Consider the following 21,450-nt stretch of genomic DNA (forward strand, 5'->3'; position numbering starts at 1 on the left):
ATGGGACACAGTGGTCTTGTGAGGCCCCTCACATCTCTAACCTCAGTGAAGTGCAGAGATGGCTAATACAGTTTCTGAAGTCTCTTCATGTGTGTGTGGTGGGGGGAGGGAGGGGGCATGTAGGACAAATGAACATCAGCGGTTATTTATTTTTGGTATTTGTTTTTGAAGAGAGCCATATGTGGTCAGGTTGGCTTTGATGGCTTTTCAGCTCTCAGGTAAAACCACCTGAACAAGCTGTCCACTGCATGTGTGTAGCATTTACAGAATTGTTTTTTTTAATGATAGCCTAAATATCAAATAAGTTTATAGAAAAGCCAAATATTCAGCTCATCAACCTCTAGTATCCCTATGTCTAACACGCACAGAGGCTTAGTAGCCTACTAGATGAAGAAGATATTGTCAGGGTGCCGGTGCCCAAGGGTGTATTCACCAGACAAATGTAAACGCTTATCCTTTTAATTTGGGCTTCGTGCCAAGTGTTACATATGGCATTTGGCGGACGCTTTTATCCAAAGTGCAGAAGCAGGCTACCATGCGCGCATTCATTTTTAGCATGTGTGGCGCAGTGGGAATGGAGGCCCTAACCCAGACAGTGGTCGTGTCATGCTGGCCTACACAGTAATGATATGAACCGAGAAGGCATAGACTATTTCTCGCGAGTGCAGTTATTTTGTTTCCAAGCAAGGTAGGCCTACTCATTATGTAACGCCGAAATTGGGCATGCGATTATTAACAAATCCCTCTATAAATTGCATGCAAACGCCCCCCCGCAGGTGGTAAGTCTGAAATAGTACCAAGCTATGGGCCATGCATGTATTTTCTTTTAATACTTTCCCGTGAAAGAACCGGGCCAAATTTGCAGCGGAATCTTAAGTTCCCTTCCATGCATTGTATTGTCTTGATTAGTGCGGCGGAAATTTGTGGCAGCAACATGGGATTATATTTCTCAACTGAACACTACAAAGCAAAACCCGATCCGCTGCTATTACGTAAGTCCCGGTGACATAACTCTCCAGGCCGGGACGGTCAGGGCGCACAGAGAGAGAGAGCGCGAGAGAGAGAGAGAGCGGGGGAAACCGGAGCGCGCGGCTTGTGGACGGCCGGTCCAGCTGCGCTCTGTACTTCTGCCTTGGGGGAATTTAATTATTTGAAAACGTCAACACAAGGGGAGGTGTATTGTTGAAGAAGAAAGGAGACGGACAGAGAACAAGATGCCGGTTGAGTTTGGGAATCCGCTCTGAGGACTGTTGAGGAGATGGCAGTGCATGTTTTCAAATGCCTGCGCCGGCCCGGGCGCTAGAACAACAGGTAGTGTGTGAAGCCCGAGTCTGTGAAATCAGCCTACTTGTGAGTCAAATGGCGGCAGGTGCAACTCAAACCAACTGACTAAGCACTCGTCTGCGGTTTGTGTGAGTGAGAGGTGTGTAAGCGACTGATAGGTGGGCGAGTGCGTGCGTGTGTGTGTAGGGCCACAAGTTGTTTTGACAGGAGAGTTATGGAATATGAGGAGCCCGACGTGCCCCCCGCTGACACCCCCATCAGTAGAGGTAAGAGGATCCGTCTCTGAGGTTTATTCTGTAGATAATGTAGCCTTGTTGTCGTGTGGAGGCTATGCGCGTCATTGGGACTCTTAATGGAGTTGCATGCATGAAGTCTACCTGGTTTCTACCTGGTTCCACTTCGCCATTACTTCATTCAAAAGCTACTGTTCATCTTAAAACCTCAGTTAAAAGCATTTTCCCTCTCTAAGAAGTCAAGCAATACTGGACCTAGTCAGTTGAAGGTTGAATATTAAACATATTGCTAACACTTGGACTTGGGTGCGTAATCTGTGTTTTTTTTTATTTTTTATGTTGCTGCTCTCACATAGGCTACAATGTGAAAGTCACCTACTCACTATTCCTCTCCTAGTAAGCTACTGCTCTTCTGTCCTCCCCCTTTCTGTCCCTCTCTTATTTAGAAGTAAGCCTCATTTTAGGCCTTATCTCCCTCCATGCTTCTCTGACCCCCCCCCCCCCCATATCTCTCCCCTCCTTTCTCTCTCACTCTCTTTATCTAGTTCTGCTCACCTTGTCTACACCAGATTACCACAGTCGCCCCTTCGTTTCTCTCCCTCTGTCTCTGTTACACTCTCCCCTCTCGCCTCATTCAGTCTTATCTTCTTTCCCTCCATTCTCTCATCCGTCTTTACCCCATTAACTCTCCTCATCTCTTTCACCTGGGTGTGGTTAAGGTGCTGTGAGAGAGTAAGAATGGCAATAAGACGGAGTAATCCTGGGGATTAGCTCTTGTTCTGATACTGTTTTTGGTCCGCTGCTTTTCTATTCACAGCCTCTTCCTGGCTAAAATCAAACCACTGGCAGCCACTTGGATTAGACATTTTGTTCCTCTGCCACAGAAACCCACTGGACACTTTTTCTACTAACTCACACAGCTACATAGTTTGATAGTTAATCTGTACTGCTGCATCACGGACCTCCAGTCGAAACAACATTGTGTATCAACATGTCACTCAGTTCAGTTAAATGGATGTGTAGCGTGAGTAGAGTGAAGAAACAGAAGTGACTTTTTATATGAAGTGACACTGTTTTTCTAGTAAATGAGAGAGTGATTTGGCAGTAGAACCATGATGTCGGTAGAGATTTGGTATAGCTGATTGCCAGAGAGAGAGGGAGAGAGAGAGAGAGAGAGAGAGAGAGACAGAGGACAAGAGCAAGTTAGTTAGTTAGTTAGTTAGTTAGTTTATTGTCCCCGGGGGGAAGTTCTTTTCCACAAAACTGTACATCACAAGGAGAACCAACAATACACTTACAATACACACATCATCACACAACAATAGCAGACAGTAACTGCGCATCAGCAAAAGTAGTGTTTATTATAGGTGTATCTATCAGTTATGCGCACAAACACATGCTCACAAATATGGAAATTAAAGGATTCTATTATATTGTACATTATTAAAGGGTAGAGTTTGGTGTCACTGATTGGAATGAACTCAAGAGAGAGAGAGAGATGGGGCAAAAGTGAAAAAAATGATTTAGTATTGAAGTATTATATGTAGATGCTTGTATCGATCAGTCTCATTTCCACACACATGCACACAAATACAGCCATAAAAGGCTTGCATTATATTTTTCTATTCTTTCACCATATATTCTTTCTGGCTTTCTAATGTACTTTCCCTCAGTGAAAAAAAGTCCTAGATAAAGTCAGCTGCACTGTGGGAAATTAGAGACCAATCTTTAAATTGCCATTCCTGTCCAAGATTTTGGAAAAAACAACAACAGCTAACTAATCAGGTACTTTTATGAGTAGTATTGGCGTTTTATTCTGGTTAAAGGGAAGTTTCAGTCTGGTTGTATAGTTCTTCATAACACTGAGGCAGCGCTTTTCAAGGTGATGAATCACTTGCGGCTGATGTGGGAAAGTCCTCTGATTTGGTTCTCCTACATCTTAGTACAGCTTTTGTTTTTTTCATTCTCTCCTTCTTGAGAGTCTCGAGCAGGTTGACATCTCTGGTCCAGCTGTAGACTGCTTCCCCCCAGTCTGTGGGACAGAACGTTTTACATGTCTCTCCATTTCTTACAACTGAATACAGATAAGTTTGAATTTATGATTATTCGGCCAACTATAGTGTTAGTGCTCAAGTCCATAACCATCTTGAAACTATCAGAATCGTATTTTCGACTCCAACTTTTTTTTTAACTTTATTGTCGTGTATTAAAATGAAATGAAATACTTGTGTTCTGGCTCTCTCTGCCTTAACACAAAGGCACACCATCACAAAACCAACAAAAAAAGAGAAAGACACTACAGACCTACATAGACTATGTACACAATGCACTCGTATGTATACATTATATACACAATATACAGTACACAATAACATTACATATTATACAACAACAGTGTGCGGTGCATATGAGTGCGTCAGCTGTTCAGCAACCTGACTGCCTGTGGAAAGAAACTTACTGAGACGGGTGGTGTGTGATGTGATGTTCCGGTAACGTTTTTTAGATGGAAGGAGCGAGAACAGAACATGAGCGGGGTGGCTGGTGTCCTTAATGATGTTTTGGGCTTTCCTTTTGCAGCGAGTGGTGTAGATGTTATGAAGTTGTGGTAGTTCCATGCCAATGGTTTTTGCTGCTGTCTTTACAGTCCTGAGCAGTCAGGTTGCCAAACCACACTGTGATACCGCCTGTCAGAACACTCTCTATGGTACAGCGATAAAAGTTCACAAGAGCCAATGCCAAAACTCTTGAGACGCCTCAGAAAGTACAGTCTCTGCTGTACTTTCTTGAGGATGCAATTGGTGTTAAGAGACCATGTGATTGTGTTTGCGATGTGTATACCAAGAAATCTAAAACTATCAACAATTTCAACACATGAGCCATTTCCAGATCCAGTTTAAACGTGGACAAACATATCATATCATAACATCAGACAGTTGTGCACTGCAGTCGTGTTTTCTACAATCCAAGACTCTCCAAAATAAGAACTTTTTTGCCTTTTTATCACATGACTTTTATTTCATCATGCCTTGACAATTGTAACTCCCTGTATACCTATTCACACGCAGAGTATATCCAGATTTCAGATTTCAGTTGCAATGCTGCAGCCAGACTCCTGACGGGAACAAAGAAGCATTTAAATTTTAGGGAGGGGGTTAGGATTAGTGCCTCTATATCTCTGAGCTCTTGACGCCTTATGAACCAAAGTGCAGCCTAAGATCCTCGGGCAGCTCTTTTGGTCGGTCCGTAGTCTGGGCTGAAGACTACTTCTCCCGCAGGGCCCTCGGCTCTGGAACGACCCAGCTGACCACATCAGGCTAGCCAATTTGTTGTTTTAATTCTGTGTAGTTGCGTTTTTGTATTTTATTCTTTTTTTCTTCTATATGCTTCTTTAAAGTTTATCACATTGCACCCATTGTGACTATTGTTCATGGATGTATTTATTGTTTACATTTTTATTTATTTTGTAAAGTAGGCTACTTTGTAACATTGTTTTGGTTAGTACTCTAGAATGAAACATTATTATTATTGTTATTATTATTGTTATTATTATTATTATTATTATTATTATTATCATCTCATTATCGCATTAAGTTATCCCAGCCAACACAGAGTTCTAAAAACACAATGTGCTTTTGCGAATGCTACAATGTTACATTTTCCCACATACTGCACACATTAGCAAGAAGAAGAGTATGACAATGGTGAACACAGTTACCTGACAATCGAAATTAAGTAGCATACTGACTTTAATACATTACATTATCTATTCTGTGCTGGATATATAATTATTTATATTATACATATACATACAAATTCTTGGCCTACTCTCTATAGAGGGTTCAGTGGTCTTCAGTTATGTAACACAACAACTGTCACTTCAGTGGTCAGCTGAGATGTCAGTGTGTTGAGATGTTAGTAAGACTCTGAGAAATGCTTGAGGGTCATATATACAGTATGTGTGTGTGTGTGTGTGTGTGTGTGTGTGTGTGTGTGTGTGTGTGTGGCGGGTGTTTATGGGCCGGGTGGCAGGTGTTTATATATCTTGGTAAAAGTGTACAGGAGCTGATATTGATGGGGTTTGCATCAGATACTCCTATAATCTTATTCTTATACTCTGCTACAGCCACTTATACCATTCTGCATATAGAGAATAGATCACTTTCAATCATCTTAAATCAATGACAACACATTGCTTTATGTTGTTAAATGATGATTTTGCCCAAAATTCAAAACATGTTGCGGTCGCCCCTATCACTCCAAATCATTTAGTGTTAGTGGGAGTTAATTTAATTTGTTGATATTTATGTGTCAGTTTCCAAAAAACCAAACCAGACATTCACCAAGTTCTTAGACGACTCTCTGGCCAAAGAACCATCTGAATATCACATGAAAATAAGTAATTAGACAATTAAGTAATTACAAGTAATTAGAACAAGTATATAAGAATACCTGACATATTATCTGTCTTCATATATTTTGGGGAGAAGCTGTTTTTTATTTCTATAGCTGTCTTGTGAAACGAGGACAAGCAGTCCTCACACTCTTCAACTCAAGTTCAAACTATATTAATTGGATGCTTACATTTTTAGTATGATTGATGGTTTTTATTGCTCAAAATGCGTTTACCTTAAATTTAGCGATCACCTTTGAACATTTGCCGGCAGCGCTGAAAAATTTCTCTGCATTTTCCGTGCGTGTGTGCACTGCTCTGCTTTCATTCCATGCTTTCTGCTTATGAAGCAAAACTGATTTGATGAGGAGAGGAAAACAGTGAAAACCACAGAAGGCCTTCTAAGCCCCAGACAAAGACCGGCTAGCTCTATGTCTTCCATTGATACTTATCTCCCCTGCCTGTAAACTTCTCACACACAAACACACACACAAAACTCTAAAAATATACCTGTTGGCTCAGAAACGACCCTCCACACACTTGCACACACCCACTGCAATTCAGACTTTCTCACAATTGCGGTCAAACAGACAGACAGACAAAGAAGAGGACCTATTGCTTCATAGACACCCACCTTCCTCTCTTTGTTATCTGCTGTGTGTGTCTGGGCATATGTGTGCATGCAGTGTAGATTCACACGCACATAACACATCACACCAGTGGGAAGAGGAATCCACCAATATGACCTGTATGTAATCACTTCGCCTAGCTATCCTTTCACAGGCCTTTCGTTGTTCATTTGAACAAATGCTGACAAACACTACCAAATTGCCATGAGAATTATTGAAAGGTTATATGAAAGAAATGTCAGTCTCTGGTACAGAGGAGATGACACTGAGTGTATGTCAAGTTTCTGTTTTAAGACGTTCGGCCCTGTGCTTTAACTCGGATGCTCATCACCTCTAAAAGAACTAATAGGAGACTTTAGACCTGAGGGGATTTGTTGTTTAGTTTTGAGATTTCACAAATGTTTATGTATCTGACTCTGCACTCTTTCTGCTTCAGGAGGAGCCATGTCCAAGAAGACTCATTTGAGTAAGTGCTCTTTTATATTATATTCTCTGTGTGTTAGCGCGTGTGTGTGTGTGTGTGTGTGTGTGTGTGTGTACATTGGTGCCACTTTCTGTATGTGGTGTGACTATGCTTGTGTTTGTGCTAGATATTTGTGCATGCATTGTGGTTAGCTCCCTAGTGAGTAGTGAGTGAACATACAACATCGCACCTGTGTAGAAACACACATACATACACATACACACACACACACACACACACACACACACACTGGTGTCTCTGGAGTTGGGCCATCAGTGATACAGTCTGTGTGTTGCACCTGTGCCCCACCCCCCTCCACCCTCGCCCCCCGCGCATGGCAAGCAGATGAAAATACTACTATACTTTGACACTTTGGCATCTGAATGCAGATAACAGCGATAACATCTCTTCTTTTTTTTTAACTGCTTTGGTTTCACACCCTCTGCCACAACTTGAGCGCACCTGCGGGTGTTATCAATTCTGGAGATGCCATACATAACATTTTGTCGGCTTCACGTTACGTGGTCTGATAAAAAAATAATTGGTTATCAATCATAATGGCAATCTTTTATCGGTCAATTCCTTTCTAAATCTTTGCTTGTGTGTGAATACGCACTGCACATGTGAAAACGTAGATTTGTTCATGCCAGCAGAGAGGATGTGTCGTTTTGGATGTGTGTTTAGAAGTTAGCATGGGGGTAATACTGGGGGGGAATGGAGAACTGTGGTGGTCTTGTCTCGTTCCCTACATCAGTCAGGTGCTGAGATGGAGGGATGATAGAGGGATGAGACAGAGAGGGATGAGAGGCTACAGAGAAACGTGTCTGAAGATCTGCAGCCTTAACTGTGGTTTAGATAAGCGAGTTGAGTGCGAAGGGAAAGACGACGTTGAAAGGAGAGAGAAATAAATTCATTGTTAATACATTGGACATTTTTTATTGGCAATTAAAAATACTTATTATACAAGCTGTGACTATTCCAGCTAGAGACACAGTGTGTTTCAATATTTTCTGTGTACATTCTGTTTTTCAGCAATTATTCCTTTGGAAAATGGTTTGATTTTAATTCTGAGGGAGAGTCAAAAATGTGTTTGATGCTATAAAATGATTTTTTTTAGTGTGGTATGGAGTGAGTGGGTGAAGGACAACAACAAAGGTATAGGGAAAAAGTACCTTGAGAGAGCATGCCAGGCAAGGGGACAGCCCCATTGTCTTTGTTTCACACACACACACACACATACACACACACACACAAGGAAGATGAGGCGGCGACTGACACTCAAAAGTCTGAATATGTATGCTGGAGTTGCAGTGAGCACCTAACCCAGCTCGCTAAAGGACGAACAAAAAGAAAGATTGAGCGAGCGAAAGAAAGGGGGGCAAAGACGAAGACAGTGACGGTGTGAAAAGGCAGACAGAGCAGTTAGACAAAGTGAGAGGAAAAGTGAGTTTGTGAAAGTGGGGCAAAACTTCTGAGACAAGTGGAGGAGTGAGGATGATGCGAGGTAGGGATTGGTGTGTGTCTGTCTGTGTCTTCATGTCTGTGTGTGTGAGAGGGCTGCAATCAAACAATGTTTAACGATTAGATCCCTGTATTTATCGCTTTTTGGTCGTAGTTTCTCTCCTTGGCCGCTCTGACATTGCAGTAAACCGCCTTTACTTGTCATGTATTTGTCGTATTTGTCACTCGATGCCTCTGATGCTGCACTAGAGAAGTCCGACTTGACACACAGGATGCAATAACAAGAAAGGATTTCACATTCACTTTTAAGTTACTGCGTCAGGTAGATCTTATGAATCCCTGAAGTAACTATGTATTTGTGCAGACTGTAGACATCAATGGCATCTTATGCATCAAACACTGAAAGCATAATAGAGATGTGCCTTTGTTAAATTTCACCAGGCTGTGGGATTAAGACTTCATTCAGGTTCATTCAGTATTTCATTTTTGCCATAACATTAGGTGGAACATGAAGTTCATTATGGCTCTAACTGGCTACAATTCTGTACTTGTTTGAAGTTTATTTCATGATTTCCATATGTTTGAACTTTCATGACCTAAGATAAATCAGTATTTCTTTCTGTTTTCTCACAAACATACTGTAGTTCTGCCACAGAACTCATACAGTACGCTTTCATATTGGTACTAAGCACATACAGTATATGTATGTAGATGTATGAAGACAGATTTTCTTATTTGTTTTGGGTCGCCCCAAAGTGCCTGATTGGTTGACTGTGGGGTACGTTCACATCGATATAAGTGTTTCAGTTCTATGGTTTGAGAAGATGACTCAATTTTGATCTTCCTTTGATGGACTTAAGATTTGAATCACGCATCAAATATTTCTACCCTCTCTCACTCCCACATATACAGTTCACACTGGGGTATGTAGATGAGTTGATTTTGTATGTTAAGAATCAGTGGGATTGTAAAATCGTAAATTTGATGGATTCTTTTGAAACAAATTGAATTTTGGATTTTTTTAAGATTTTTTTTTTTCAGAATTGTTTATGAAATACTTCTTTTAGTTACCACATATCCATAATCAGTGATCATACAAAACAAATCAGTTGTCAGGGTGGATGTTTACTGTACATGAGATGGAGATGAAATATAGGTAATATTATGTGATAATTATAATAATGATAATATTAATAATAATAATCATCATCATCATCATCATCAACTTATTAAGTTGATGATTATTATTATCAACTTTATTTCTATAGCACTTTTCTGACAAAGTACAAAGTGCAAGTAATAAAAACACACACACATATCTATATCTATCTATATACAGTATATACATATACATATATACAAATAGGACATACATAAGATATACATAGAGGAGGGTACAAGAAGTAACAATTATAGACAAATGATGGAGAATATCTTGTTATATTCTCTATGCTAGTTGCCTTATGCTTCCTCCCTTGCATTGGAAACATTCAAACACACACACACACACACACACACACACACACACACACACACACACACACACACACACACACAGAGACACACACTCAAACACACACAGATACGCAGCTGCCTTTCTCTCTAGATGGCGCCTAGATGTGTGCATATCTCAGTCATGCAGCTGTGTGGAATACTATGAGACAGAGAAACATGTCCAACTCTGAAAATAGCTTTATGATTTTGCGTCTTCACCACAGCTGGAAAACAATTATTTATCTAATTCTATTGCCAGCTATCACTCAGTATTGGCTTTAGCGATACACTTCCTCTTACCGTGGGATTGACTCAGTCAGGACTTACACACGCACACTAAAAGGTTTTGTTGTTGTGTTCGGAGGATACCTGAATAGTTTCTTACACATTTTCGTTATCAGAAGGATTTCCTTGTTCCTCTGGGTGCAGCAGCCTGTACAACGAACACTTCCAAAGAGAGAAGGCGGTTGACTAGACATCAAAGCACACACACTCACAGGTGACACATTCATCCCCCAAAATATGATAAATGAAATACAACAGTCAGGCTGATTCATATGTGTAGTCTCAAAACATTACCTCTTTGAAACACCCCCAAATCCAGCCTGGGTTTCAAAGCAAAATATGATGAATTTGATGGTAATTGGTTTTCAGAGGTGCTTTTATCATTTGTCTTTTCTTCAGATAAGTTTGTCGTTTTTCCCCCTTTAGTGGTGTCAATAAATGAATGAAGTACAAAGCTGCATAAACACTCAGCTGTGAAACAGTTCTCATACTTGTGTAACCACTTGTTGAGAACAGAGCTGATTTGCACTGATACTGGAACGAAAAGGTATTAAATATTTATAAACTCTACCAGGTATTACCAGGCATTTTCTGGTAACTATATTCTGTCTATAAATGTATTATTATATATGGACTAATTTGTCATTCCAAGCAGCTATTTTGTTATTTTACCTGGTCATTTATATTATTTTATTTTTTTAGTTTATTTTTGGTTTTGTTAAATATCTTCTTCAAATACAGATTGCAATTATTTCAAGGGATCAAAGTCCCAAGTCACAGCTACATCTCTTAAAACAAATGCGCTCTAACATGTAGTTTTTAATGCAGTTTTGTGTCAGCAGATCAAAGTAATTTTCAGAGCTTTTATAAATACACAGTAGGACCTATGATTCAAAAGTTGTATATGGTATTTTATAGTATTTTCTGTATGTTAAAATGCAGTAGCATTAGAATAGCGTGCATTCCATGTGTAGTTGTCGTTTCGATTAGTTAATTACGAAAGAGCTGCAATATACTCATTGTGTTTCCACATCCATTTTAATACAATAAAATGTATATATTTAATACAATATATTTCAGTGGAGGTAACACATTGGTTTCTTTATGAGTGATCTGTGTCAACTTAATAATATAAATATTTTAAACATCTAATCTCGGCAAAAAAAATATACATCAGCAAAGGAAGCTTTTCCTATTTCTTTAACCACGTAAATTCATGCTACTTTGGTGATGAGTATGTTAAAGCAGATATGCTGTAGTATTTTAATCATGTAAATTCATGTTACTTTGGTGATGATTGTGTTAAAGCAGATATGTTGTAGTATTTTAATCACGTAAATTCATGTTACCTTGGCGATAACTACATTCAAGCAGATATGGTGCATTAGATAAATAACTTAGAAATAAATTGCATAAATTGTGAACTATCCTGTGTATAATAGCGTAATGAAGCATATCAAAATGGACTTATCTGATCGATTATTAATTGTGTGTGTGTGTGTGTGTGTGTGTGTGTGTATACAAAATGTGCTTGCATTTTTGCGTGCGTATGTACTTAATGTAAGCTTCCGTCAGAGGAAAGTTGAGGTTTTAGGTTTTACAATGCAAAGAACAGATTGCTGACAGGGTGATTATAGACAGACTGAGGAGTTGAGAGTGGCACTACATGTAGTCCCCCCTCCCGCACACACACACACACACACACACACACACACACACACACACACACACACACACACACACACACTCTCCTCAGTGTGTCATGAGATGTGAAGTCTGTCTGTGTTGCAATCCCAGTCCACAGATCAACCCTTTCTTTAACTTTTCTTACTTTTACTCTATCTTTTCTCTTTTGATTTCTTCATTATTCTCCATTTTCCTTCCTGTGTCTGTTTCACCCTCCCGTGCTCTCTCATTGTCTCTCTTTTTTATAAATATCAATAGGGTTTTTCAAACTTTTTGGCTTACAACACCTATAATAGAATAAAGTTTGCACACCTGACAATTTCAGCCATGGGTGCTGGGAGAAAAAAAGCAACATAAAAATATATAAGGCTCCCGCACACCATCCACTTGCAAATCACAATTTACTGTAGCAACTTATAGTTTTGGTCGTCATTGACAACAGGTGCAAGACGATTGTCGATCAACACAACAAATTAGCCTATCAGCATCAAATTAGTAAATCAATAAAAAAGGCCAGCATTTATCACATAAATACAAATCGGTGAGTATAACAAGAGATAAAGTAGAAAACTCCTACTTATGACCCATTTTAACCTTTTCAGCCTTATTCAGTTTGATTCATCTATTTCGTCCTAATCTCGCGCTCTGATCTAAATCATTGAGTATCAGATTTATTATCTAGAGCTACAGTAGCGAGCTTCAGTCAGCAGACATATTAGACAACCAGTGAATGGTGTACGATGTTGACTGTTTGCTGTTATGGAGAGAGGCTTCTTTTGTTTAGAGGAAAACATTGATTAATGTGCTTTTTTTGTTAATCTGTGTGCAGCTGCCTTGTAGGAGGAAGTGTGGGAGGTGGCACGCTTTTATTTTGACTGCCAAATCAGAATATTTCCATCACTGCACATCTACTGTGTACATCTACTATACCCAAATCTCTACACATTACATGGCTCACAATATATTTATTTTAGAGTGAACAGTTTATATTGGTTGGGGGATTTTTTGTTTTCATTTTCTCACATCAACATTTGGCAAGAATTTTTCGTATGCTAAAATAGTTTTGCGTGCTTCATATTGGTGGTTTCATACTGTATGGAGTTGCTGGAATACAATAGAAATGCAAAATGTTTAGGGTTTGTCAAGAGATATTGTAGATCACAAGATATTGCAGCTACAGCAAATAATATTCTTTGACAGACTCTGCTCACCAACAATATGGAAAACACAATTAATCTTCAGTTTTACTGAGTATTACTGAGTGTCATGTGCACATAAGCAAGTGGGATGGAAAATATAAGAATCTTTTAACCCAATAACCTATGTGGTCTGTGAAAACAGGACTACCGCTTGAAACTGTACTGCTGAGCTACTGAAGTACTATATAAATGTAAATCTATATAAGCTTAAACATTTAAGCATTCAGCTATCAAAAGTGACATCTTAACATCAACTTACACGTACTTGTGACTCATTTAATAAAACAAACACTACTTTCCAGCCATATTGAGTGTTGGGGAATTGTAACCCCTTCTAAGGTTAAGTGAAAATGATACTTATGGAAGAAATACAGGTGGTTTGATTATGCAAGATTGTAATCTTTCTCTCTCTCTCACACACGCACACACACACACACACACGTACATACTAACACCAAGAGATGATGGGTTTGATTGGTCTAGGCCTGTGGCTGGAGATAATGAGGCAAAACAAAATAGCCCACAAGGGCACAAGAGCTGGAGATTGCAAATCATTCTTCAATGTTTAGCAGATTAAGTCAATTTCCACTTTACAACTTCTGTTGTCACTACACTTTCAGGCCATCAAAGGCAGATTCGACATTAAACACCATTTTGCAGATAATAATAATAATAATAATAATAATAATAATACATTACATTTATATAGCGCTTTTCTCAGTGCTCAAAGGCGCTTAAGATGCCTTAAACTCACCAAAGGTAGATTTAGTCAATAGTTTTAGTGTGTGTGTGTGTGTGTGTGTGTGTGTGTGTGTGTGTGTGTGTGTGTGTGTGTGTGTGTTTGTGAACAGTGAAAGGTTGCGGGTCAGAGTGGATTTCCTGTTGTTTGAGGTTGAGAATCAGAACTGAAACAGCAAAAAAACAGAGACCACCGATGTTCTCTCTACCTCTCTTCCCCACTGCCAGCAGCAATGCTATCATAGTCGGAGCTCAGTAACTTTATTAATCTTCATCACCAATGTTGTTTAGCGCCATTTCTATTCTAGGCTAATTTACCCAGAACATCCAACTGCCTGTCAGTATCTTGTTAAATCTATGAATTATTCTTTTTACTATCATGGTAAATCATTGATCGATCTCCTCTTGTACACAAGACATACTGTAGTTACAGCCTCTTTCTTACCACATGTGCAGTCTGGTATTGCTGCTTTCTCATTAATGTACGCTTGAACATCCATATTTAAAACGACTTTCGTGTATTTCACCACAGACCGGCTGCCCTCCTTAGGAGCCTGCAGGTGATCCCTGTGGCATCAAAAAAAGAGGGCACACACTGACACACTAACACACACACGCAAAATAGTGTGACACAGTTATGCACGGAAACACACAAATTGTAAACATTAACACACAGGCGTGAGCACTTGTCTCACGGAGGATAGTGGGAACGGATGAAAGAAGGTGTTAGGAGTAGGAAAGGACGACTGTAGTGTGTGTAGAGATTGAATATTTAATGTTTAGACTGATATCCGTTATCTGCTTTCTACTGTATGTCTTCCACTATCACTTATCATTGTATCTGAGGTCCATGTGTGGGTATGTACTGTGAAAGTGTAAGCTGTCCAAATTTTGCCGTACGCACTGGTGCCACCAAGACATCTTTTCTTGTACATTTACTGTAGTTTAATGAATGAAATGACTTCTGATTGTGACAAAGGGGTCAAACCACCAGGGATGAAAAACAGAGGGGCGTGAGAGATAGAGATCAGGGGGATGAGGGGGGGCTGAGAGGGGGATGGCCATTACTGGCAGTGATGAAAGAAAGACTGCATTACTGGCAGCTGTGTCCTTTATGAGCGAGATAGAGAGGAATGCACAAAGAAAGAAATGACATGAAAGAGGGACACTCAGAGTGAAAGAGAAGCCAGTTAACCACTTGAAAAGACTCTGAGGTTGACACCTTCACATTCTCCGCCTTTCTCCACTTGCAAATATTCCACATCTTCGGTAGTCGCTCTCCTCATTGTATTTGATGTTATTCTGTTCATCATTATTAAGGCAGGAAGTGTTTCAGAGGAAAATACCTTTGGTTCATCTTCTTACTCTGGTCATAGTGCAGTTGATAGATGTTTAAGGGGAAGTACAGCATATGAAACTCTGCAAATCTTTATTTTCTCACAGTTGGAATCCCTGTGCAGCTCACTTGTTTGGGTAAATGATTTCTTTGTCATTACGGTCCTGGATAGCGTATTTCATTTCTATATTTCATTTCAGACAATCTGTAGGAAAATACAATGCTATAGAGGTTAGGTTTGATGTAATACCATGTATTAAAACAATTTACAAATCTAACATAATAACAGACAATCATCATAAAAGATCGTTTAATGTTATTCAAAGCATACAGTGCAAGGCTGTGTCTTTGTGAGTGTGTATGAGTGTGTGTGCATGGGCATCTGAAGGAATGAGTTCATAGGAACACGGGGTTGATTAATACAGCACAATAATATGATATTAACAGGCTTGATGTAGTGACATGGTTCCTACAGTCGACTCTCTCACTCGTATCACTCCCAAATTAAAATTTTTTGGGCATCGGCCGTGGATATTGTCCTTGAGTATTCTTTCTGACATTGAACTTTTCATCTGCTCCTCACAGGCAGTTACTCAGTTGCTTTATAAAGAATAATTACAATGCTTAAGATACAGTATCTCTGTATTGTTACTGTTACTCTAACTTATTTCTCATTTGTTTCCTCACGTACTCTCTCATTATGAACCTCAGCTCAGCACTGCCCACTCCTGGCTAAAGTTGTTTTCTCTCTGCTAGTGTGTAATCTGTGCTGTAATACTGGGGAGAGAAATGTCAGCTGCCACCTGTGTGGTGAATATAACAGAGGGCTGTGTTTGACAACAGTGTTAACACAAGTGCTTGTTCTTCTGTTTGTTCAGCTCAGATTGAAGTTATCCCATGCAAAATCTGTGGTGACAAGTCCTCTGGAGTGCACTATGGAGTCATCACCTGCGAGGGCTGCAAGGTGAGGGAGCAGCATAAAACACACACACACACACACACACACACACACGCAAGTGACTTATCAATATTAACCATTCCTTACCCACACCTCAGGGTTTTTTCCGGCGCAGCCAGCTGCCTACTGTATCCTACTCCTGCTCCAGGCAGAGTAACTGTCAAATCGACCGGGCGAGCCGCAACCGCTGCCAACACTGCCGTCTGCAGAAATGCCTGGCACAGGGCATGAGCCGGGATGGTGAGGCACACACACACACACACACACACACACACACACACTGACAGACAGACAGACAGGCATTATTACCATCTCCTGTCACATTGTATGCTTGATTCACAGCATGTTTTCTTTTGTCCTCCTCAGCGGTGAAGTTCGGGCGGATGTCCAAGCGTCAGCGGGACTCTCTGATTGCGGAGGTGGAGAGACATCGGCAGCAGCAGCAGCAGCAGCAGCAGCTGCAGGGAGAGGCCCAGTCGGTCTTGGCCTATCCCAGCAAGACCCGCCAAGACCGCTCCTCCCAGCTGCTCCAGCCCATGGCTGCGGCCTACTCCTTCACTGGGGAGCCTGAGCTGCTGGCCTTCCCCGCCGATGTTCACTCTTACCTGGTCTGCTCCCCGACCGAGTCGCAGGCGGCCGGCTTGGTCTACCGGGGCTCCAGTATCTCTCCCGCGTCCAGATCCCAGGGGAGAGGGGACAGCAGCGGACACTCTGACGGAAGAGGTGAGGCACAAACACACACACACACACACACACAAGGGCTGAAAGATATTGACAAAAAATCGAATTGCGATTATTTGACAGAATATTGCAATTGTGATTTAAACTGCGATTCATATCATCACAAGTTTTAAAATCGTTTAAAGAAAAGTTTGTTTCAAAAATAGATGTCAGTGTGCAGGATTTTGAGTATGATGAAAGGTTTTCACCAATACTGTACTTGATTCATGGACTAAAGATTACCCACAGCACTAAAACAACTTGTTTGGAAATTCATTTTAGACACCTCTCTCTCTTATGCAATCAATTGTATCGTCTGCGATTTGGAAATTGCATAAGTTCATATTATGATTTTGTTTTTGTTTTTTTATTAATTGTTCAGCTCTGACACACACACACACACACACACACACACACACACTTCACTGTGTTTGGTGAAGTGGTGTGTAATGGCAACTCTTTTTCCTCAACCTGACTTAAATTCTCACACACTCCCCACCTTCCTCTCCTTATTCCTTTTCTATCCCTTCCTCGTCTCCATCCCTCTGTTCCAGGCTTTGACTCCAGACAGCCGTCTCCTGATCTGATGGGGATTCGTCCCTTTGACCCACTGGAGGACACTTTCAGTCCCTATCCTCTCTCCCTGCGAAACATAGGTGAGCGAAGGGCAGAGTGGTCTGACACATGGCCGCATTCACGTTACGTCTGTAATATTTACGGGTGCTTTGTTTTGCAGATGAGCTGTGTGCCAGCATCGTGCGCTCCCACAGAGAGACCAGCCAGTACAGAGTGGAAGAGCTGCAGGCTCTCAGATGGAAGATGTTCAGCAGGGAGGAGATCCAAGCCTACCAGAGCAAAGTATAGCATCCTGATATTTGTTTCTTCCTCTTAAACTGCTCCTTTTTAGTCCTTCTCTTGTGAGTCCTCTCAGTTTTATGTTCATTTCTCTACTCATCATTTTTCTCCTACCTCTTTTGGTTACTTTGTGTGACTTCAAGTCAAAGTTCAAGTCTTCTAATGAAAATTGGCATGAAGCAGGGTACACAACACAATAGCTGATTGCAGTAAATAAAGAAATAAAACACAGAAATACTTTATATGTGAAATGAAACAGTGGGAAGAGCAGCAGATTGAATGTCTTAGGAGAGTGGGGATGAGTTTATGGCACATGGGAGAAATGAAATTTGAACCTGTTTGATTTAGCCTGTGGTTGATTTGATTGTTGTGTTGCCGAACAGACTACTGAAAGATAGTATGTTTAATACTCTCCCTCCCTCTCTCTTCCTCCCTCCTATCTTTTGTCTCTGTCTCTCCCCCTCTCTCTCCCTCCGTCTCGCTCCCAGTCAGTAGATGAGATGTGGCAGCATTGTGCCATTCGACTGACTGATGCTGTGCAGTATGTGGTGGAGTTTGCGAAACACATCCCGGGGTTTCGTGTGCTCAGCCAGAACGACCAGATTGCACTTCTCAAGACTGGTGAGTTCGCCTGTCAGTTACAGGATGGGACCATTAGACTGTCACCACGTGGCTTTCATCCTGGTCTGAAATGCTTCTAACCTCTTACTCTCTTTTCCTCCTCCTCCCTTTTCTTCCTTCCTTCCTTCCCTCATTGGCTCAGGTTCCATGGAGGTGGTTCTGGTCAGGATGAGTCGGTTCTTTAACACAGACAACAACACCGTCTTCTTCGATGGGAAATTTGCTGGGACTGAAGTCTTCAAGTCTTTGGGTGAGGACTGAACATAATTCTGTGGAACATTCGTAGATTAGACGCTTTATAAGTGCCAACTAACTCGTTCTGTGGTGTCTCCTCTTGCAGCATGTGGCGATCTAATTGCAGCAGTGTTTGACTTTGCTCATGGTATGTGTGCCCTGAAGCTCACGGAGCATCAGATCGCTCTGTTCACTGCACTGGTGCTGATCAATACAGGTAAGGTCAAATCTTCTGTCTCTCTCTTGTGTTGCACTTTAAGCTACATTTTAACTTCTACAGAAAAATCACTGCACACTTGACTACTATCTTTGCTAAAGAGCTTCGCTATAAGGCCAAAATAATCAACATTTTAACATAATGAAAAGGTTGGAAGCCACTTTAATGCAGAGGGTTCAAGTTTATTCATTGCTTTGTAGATGCAAAACAGTAAGGCATTTAAAGAGCAAATTTGAACACAGTGACTGGTTTCTGTACTACATGTAGGATAAACAATGTGTTTCAAGCTTAGCATTCTTCCTCAGGCAGGATCCAGCATTGAACCATTTAATTTTGTTTGCTGTGGGGTTTTTTGAAGCCCATATTTTTTCCCCACTTTTCTCTAGTGCAGTGGTTCTCAACCTGGGAGTCAGGACCCCCAGAGGGTTGCAAGATAATTTTGGGGGGGGTCGCAAGATGATTTATGGGATAGGAAAAAAGTATATTTCTACTATACAAATTTATTATTGTCATTTATTTATTATAGTCTATTGTTTCAGATTTTTCTCTAATTTTGCCATTTTTTCTTGTGAAAAACTGAATAGTTTTCAGCCTCTAGGCCTCCTCTGATAGTGAATCAAATCAAACATCCTGAAAAAGGAAAATCATTCTTTGGTTGAACTCTGCATGCTTGTGATGGGGATCGGGAGTAGACATCGCTTTGTTTTAAGGGCCAAAAAGGTTGAGAAACACTGCTCTACTGGATACCCAATCTACTGTTTTTTAAAAATCCTGATTTACTTTTGTTTCACTATGTTTCTGTGCAGATCGTCCATGTCTGGAAGATAGAAGCAGGGTTCAGAGAGTGCAGAGAGACTTGGAGTTGGGCCTCACACACATTCTACACCGAGACAACCAAGAAAGTCTCCTGCACAAGGTATGTGTCTCAAGATACAGCGGGTAGATCCAGTTTAGCCATCTGATTGGTTAAAAGGTGGTTAAAATACAAACATAGATTTACAAAGTAGCCACCCCTGTCCAATTCTCTCTTTCACCTACATGCATGTGTCAGTTTGTTTTTGCATGTTTCTTATCTCCTTTCTATAATGTGTCTAAATAATCCCTTGCTGGATGGGTCATGCTTGCATGACTGGACAGAAATAAATTAATCAATTAATTCATTCCTTCTCACACGCATACCTCGCTGTTGGTGAAGGCCGATGCCTAAATGTGTGTGTGTCCTCTCTGCAGCTGTACCAGAGGATGGCGGTGTTGCGCTCGCTGTGCAGTCTGCATATGGAGAAGCTGCGCTGGTTCAGTCAGCGCTACCCGCTCACTCTGCACTCTCTGTTCCCTCCGCTCTACAAGGAGCTGTTCGCCTCGGAGGCAGAGCTGCTGCCTGGGACCACTCACTGAGGAACTGAGTCATCTTCAGTACACTCCCTCACACCCATGCGCACACACACACACACACACACACACACACGCACACACACATGCATACACACGCATACACATTCATATTTGATTAAGTCTCATCATCACTTGCTAACAGAATCTATTTTTCTAATAATGGAAAAATGAGAAAAGCACAGTAGTAGTATAGTGTGTCAAGTATTACTTCCGGCAGAGCTTTTTTTGTAGATGTCAAACATAAATATTTTGATAGCTTAAATGTATTTTGATTATTCCAAGGAAACACACATTGTTTTTGTTTGAGAATACTATGTCCGAGTACATTGTCAATGGGATACATGATTAATTTCCTCTCAGGATGTTCTTTTGTGATTCTGTCCAGCTGTTACCTGATACAAATGTAAGTGTTCATGTCTCTGTACAGCTACAGCTACTGTATGTCAGTCTATTCTAGATCGTATAGTAGTCTTTCTCCTCAGGTTGATGTCTTCTTAAGGACTGATTAATAAGCGCTACATAGCAGCGATACCTCCAAAATGTAATCCTTTGTGTTTGAATAAAACCTCACAGGTGTTTATGTCTCAATCCTATTGAGCTTTGAAAAGATATTGCATTAAATGTAGAAAAAAATATTCAGTTGGAAATGTGCGAGTAGAAATCTCTTTCTGTGTGTAAACTGTTCTTTTTTCAGATTAACTTGCATATGTTTTGTTTTCTCTACATATCTTTGAATAAAGCCATGAGTAATGAAGTAATGAACAAAGGTTTTCATCATCAAGTATGGATGTAGTCATCTGTGTTCCTGGAACAGATGAGATTATGATCAAGTTAATTCCATGCAAGTCTTCCAATAAACTGTGGAGGCTATGAAACCAAGCGGATGTGGCCACTTTATTTGTCTATTTTTGAACAAGCTTAACATAATATAAACAGTTATATAAGACTGAAACAGACAAGCAGAAAGATCCAGCTAGACCTGGGTGATAATAGAAATGCTAATCATGATGACCTCCAACAAATAGCACAATTCACTCATAGCACAGCCATGAAATGGTATGCATGATTTTGTTACCTTCAAGGATGTTAAGTATATCGAAGAATAATGTTTAATCAGCCAGGCTAAGTCTCTACACCATATAGTTGTAGCTGAAGTGCAAAGACGTATTTTATTTGAAGTAAGGATTAGTCATTGTGGGTGACCCTAAAGCAGACACTGGCATTTGCCTGTGGAAAGTCGTCAGCAGGTTGGCGC

General features: G+C 40.6%; 1 protein-coding gene across 3 annotated transcripts; it reads left to right on the forward strand.

Moving 5' to 3' along the window:
• The first annotated feature begins 1,061 nt into the window (after positions 1-1,061).
• rorc (RAR-related orphan receptor C) lies at positions 1,062-21,064 on the forward strand. Of its 3 annotated transcripts, none has more exons than XM_071529190.1 (12): positions 1,062-1,550; positions 6,973-7,002; positions 16,077-16,162; positions 16,255-16,396; positions 16,523-16,879; positions 17,431-17,532; positions 17,613-17,734; positions 18,220-18,352; positions 18,495-18,602; positions 18,693-18,803; positions 19,610-19,719; positions 20,034-21,064. In XM_071529190.1, the coding sequence occupies exons 1-12, from the start codon at positions 1,499-1,501 to the stop codon at positions 20,196-20,198; spliced, it is 1,518 nt and encodes a 505-aa protein (XP_071385291.1). In that variant the 5' UTR covers positions 1,062-1,498; the 3' UTR covers positions 20,199-21,064. The 3 variants fall into 3 exon arrangements, with proteins under 3 accessions (XP_071385291.1, XP_071385292.1, XP_071385293.1); XM_071529191.1 differs by having other exon boundaries at positions 1,062-1,311; XM_071529192.1 differs by lacking the exons at positions 1,062-1,550; positions 6,973-7,002 and adding an exon at positions 8,322-8,503.
• The last annotated feature ends 386 nt before the right edge of the window (positions 21,065-21,450 follow it).

Source organism: Centroberyx affinis, unplaced genomic scaffold (assembly GCF_046629955.1).
Source record: "Centroberyx affinis isolate AG114_WGS23_722 - 3 ecotype Tasmania unplaced genomic scaffold, CSIRO-AGI_Caff_v1 ptg001775l_1, whole genome shotgun sequence".
NCBI lineage: Eukaryota > Metazoa > Chordata > Actinopteri > Beryciformes > Berycidae > Centroberyx > Centroberyx affinis.